Source organism: Solenopsis invicta, chromosome 8 (assembly GCF_016802725.1).
Source record: "Solenopsis invicta isolate M01_SB chromosome 8, UNIL_Sinv_3.0, whole genome shotgun sequence".
NCBI classification, from domain to species: domain Eukaryota; kingdom Metazoa; phylum Arthropoda; class Insecta; order Hymenoptera; family Formicidae; genus Solenopsis; species Solenopsis invicta.
This window is the reverse complement of record NC_052671.1, coordinates 24,751,105-24,754,277: the sequence shown is the minus strand read 5'-3', so window position 1 is coordinate 24,754,277 and position 3,173 is coordinate 24,751,105. Positions and strand designations below refer to the sequence as shown.

Here is a 3,173-nt window from a genome sequence, read left to right as displayed (position 1 = left end):
GGTCGTACGGGATTAAACTTACCCCATCTGAGTCCCCGTTCTTTAAATTTGAAAGTAGTAATTCCCCTAGAAGGCAACCAATGGAGGAAGCCTTCTACCAAAAATTAGGGGACAATATCGCCAGGTCAGTAAGCACCGCGATGCAGTAGGCAATAGTTAAGATTATAAAGGAACTGATCTCTTGCCCTGTGACGGACGGATACAAGGCAGAAACTACCCAACCAATCCAGGTCCATGCTTATCCGGTGTTACCCAGAATGACTTTAAACGTTAATTGTTCGGCCTCCGTAGACTCTCCAGCCCCGGAAACAGATGAGCAATCTGAGTGGTCCACAGCAGTAAAAAGAAAAAGAAGAGAGAAAGCTAAAAATACTGGTACTGAGTCCCACAGGCGCTGTAGTCATCATCAATGGCCTTACGGACAATTTCTCGTACGCAGAGGCGTTAAAGATAGCTCGGGAAAAAATCTCGCTAGAACAACTAGGAATTGAGTACCCGAAACTTAAAAAAACCCAAACGTCTTTTCATCCAAATTTCTGGTGAGGGGCCCCTGATAAGGCTGACGCATTGGCCAAAAAATTGCGTAATATTATTCCACAGGACCAAGCTAGAATTGCTAGACCCTTAAAAAAAGGAGAATGTATGCTCATAGGTTTCGATAAATCCATAGAAGAAAAGGATATAACTTTAGCTGTCTCTCGCGTCGGAAAATGCTCTCTCGCGGAAATTAGACTGGGATCTCCCAGGAAATTAAGAGGAAGCCTAAGATCGGTTTGGATTCAATGCCCGCTTAACAGTATTCTGATGCTTACCGAGGCGTGACAAATCACACTGGGATGGTCTACGGTGAGAGTAGAGCGGCTGCAGACTAGACCCCTTCAGTGTTATAAGTGCCTTGCCTCTGGACATGCAAGACAAAAATGTCCGAGCCTAGAGGACAGGTCGACACTGTTTTAACTGTGGTGCAAATGATCATCGTCTCAAGAATTGTAAGTTCCCCCCAATTGCCCGGTGTGTAGGGAGCGTGGCCTGGCCTGTAACCATAGGGCAGGCTCTGTGACTTGCCCACCTGTGCAGCCGTACAGCCCACGGAGAGCTAGGAATATTTTGGCGGAGCGGAGGTCCGTCTACATGGAAACCGAAGATGCAGCAAACAGCGAAAATTCTGCAAATTAACCTGGCACGTTCTTTCGGGGCGCAAGATCTCATGCTCCAGAAGATGACGGAGGACGCATATGATATAGCAGCAATCTCGGAACCTTACAGAATCCCAATGGACTCAAAATGGGTGGCTTTATTAGAGAATCCCCCGTTGGCGGCGCTTACTTGGCACGGTTCCATCCCAGCAACATCTACGGTTATTAGAGGAAAATATTTCATCTTGGTATACTGGAATAACACTTATATGGCGTCCTGCTACTTTCCTCCGAGCACAAAGACGGGTAGTTTCAAAACACTTCTTAACGACTTGGGGGATGCAATTTGCCCGTTCATCCGGCAACCTTTACTCGTGCTTAGGGACTTTAACGCCTGATCTCTGCTTTGGAACGAGAAAAGAAGAAATTTAAAGGGCAATATTGTGGTTGACTGGGCTGCGGCCTATGACCTTTGTTTATTGAACATCGGAATGGAGCCTACCTGCGTTCGACCCCAGGGTCAGTCCACCATCGATCTGACTTGGGCCTCTCCTGCGATCTTCCCCTATGTGGAGTTCTGGAGGGTTCTGAACGAGGTTTCTTTATCGGATCATAAATATATTTGCATCCAGTTAAGACATGGGCCGTTAATCCAATCCGGCCTTCCGGCTCCATTGTTCAAACAATGGAGTATACATAGCTTGGATAAGGACCTTCTTAGAGCACTTATTATATTCCGTCAATGGACTGTCCCCTGGAAGAGCATGAGTCCGGAGTCAATGGCGCAGTTCATTCAGGCCACATTCATTGGAGCCTCCAACTTGGCGATGTCCATACGGACAACCAGAAAGCGAAGAAACATGTATTGGTGGAGTACGGAAATAGCGCAACTACGAAGGGCGTATAATGTCGCTAGGCGTAAGGTTACCAGAGCTAGAAAAAGACAATACCCTGACTTATTCGAGATTAATCAGACTTTTGTGGCGACACGCAGGCAGCTACGTCGCGCGATGAAAGGAGCCAAGGACGCCTCCTGGAGGGAGTTAATTTCCTCGATTGATGGGGACCCATGAGGCCGCCCTTATAGGATTGTACTTCAGAAGCTCAGGACCCCCACCCGATCAGTTTGCGAGTCGTTGGACTTTGAGTCAAACAGGAAAATCGTAAAGGGACTGTTCCCGGTCTATTGCCGGGAGTTACGGCCCCGGCCTGCTGAGGTGGTGTTGTGGGAGGAGGATTTTGAGGTGACGACGGACGAGGTGCATAAAGCTGCTAAAAAAATTAAGGCATTTGGTAAGGGAAGGGAAATTATGGCCAAGGTTGGAGCTCCCTTAGACTGGCCTACCCTCGTGTGGATAAAGCGAGTGGCACTCGAGGAGGCCTTGGTGGCCTGGACGGAAAACATTAGTAATCCCACAGAGAGAACTGCAGTCCGCTTCCGCGAAGCAATGAAATACGTGCTGGAAGACTGGTATACGAGGATCCATAGCTGCCTGACGTTCCATGTCACTCAGATGCTTTCTGGTCATTGATGCTTTAATAAATATCTTCATAAACTTACCAGAAAACTTCCCAATAGTGAGTGTTCCTTCTGCGAGGACCCTCTGGACACTGCGGAGCACACTCTTTTTCACTGTACAGCGTGGGATCAAGATAGGGATTGCGCTTGTTTAATGTCCTGGGATATTGCGATAGCCTCCGAGATGTCTTGGAGGCGATTTTGTCGTCCACGGATAATTGGACAGCGTTCATAACATTCTGTTATATCGCGGAAAGAGGAGAAAGATAGGCAGAGACAGCGTCTGGCTGCATTAGCTGCCCCACTTGTCCCAGCTATTCCTGCTGCAAATTGTAATCTGCACGCGGGAGGGGTCCCGACCTAATCTCACTTGCCGAGAAACTTGTCTTGAACTGTCAATTTGGATGAGTAAGCATGCCCATTATTTAATACCCTCTAGGGACGCAGAAACCACATATTTCTACTAAAGCAATTTCTGTATTACTGAGGTGCATATGGCAAATTCGCTTTGTCTTTGA

General features: G+C 47.6%; 1 protein-coding gene across 1 annotated transcript; it reads left to right on the top strand.

The window, feature by feature from the left end:
* The first annotated feature begins 1,144 nt into the window (after positions 1-1,144).
* LOC105205567 lies at positions 1,145-1,534 on the top strand. The gene has a single exon (XM_011174965.1). It carries the CDS (start codon positions 1,145-1,147, stop codon positions 1,532-1,534), a length of 390 nt encoding a protein of 129 aa, XP_011173267.1.
* The last annotated feature ends 1,639 nt before the right edge of the window (positions 1,535-3,173 follow it).

Excerpts from the sequence above, each read along its gene's own strand:
- LOC105205567 (XM_011174965.1), top strand. The coding sequence starts at position 1,145 with ATGCAGCAAACAGCGAAAATTCTGCAAATTAACCTGGCACGTTCTTTC.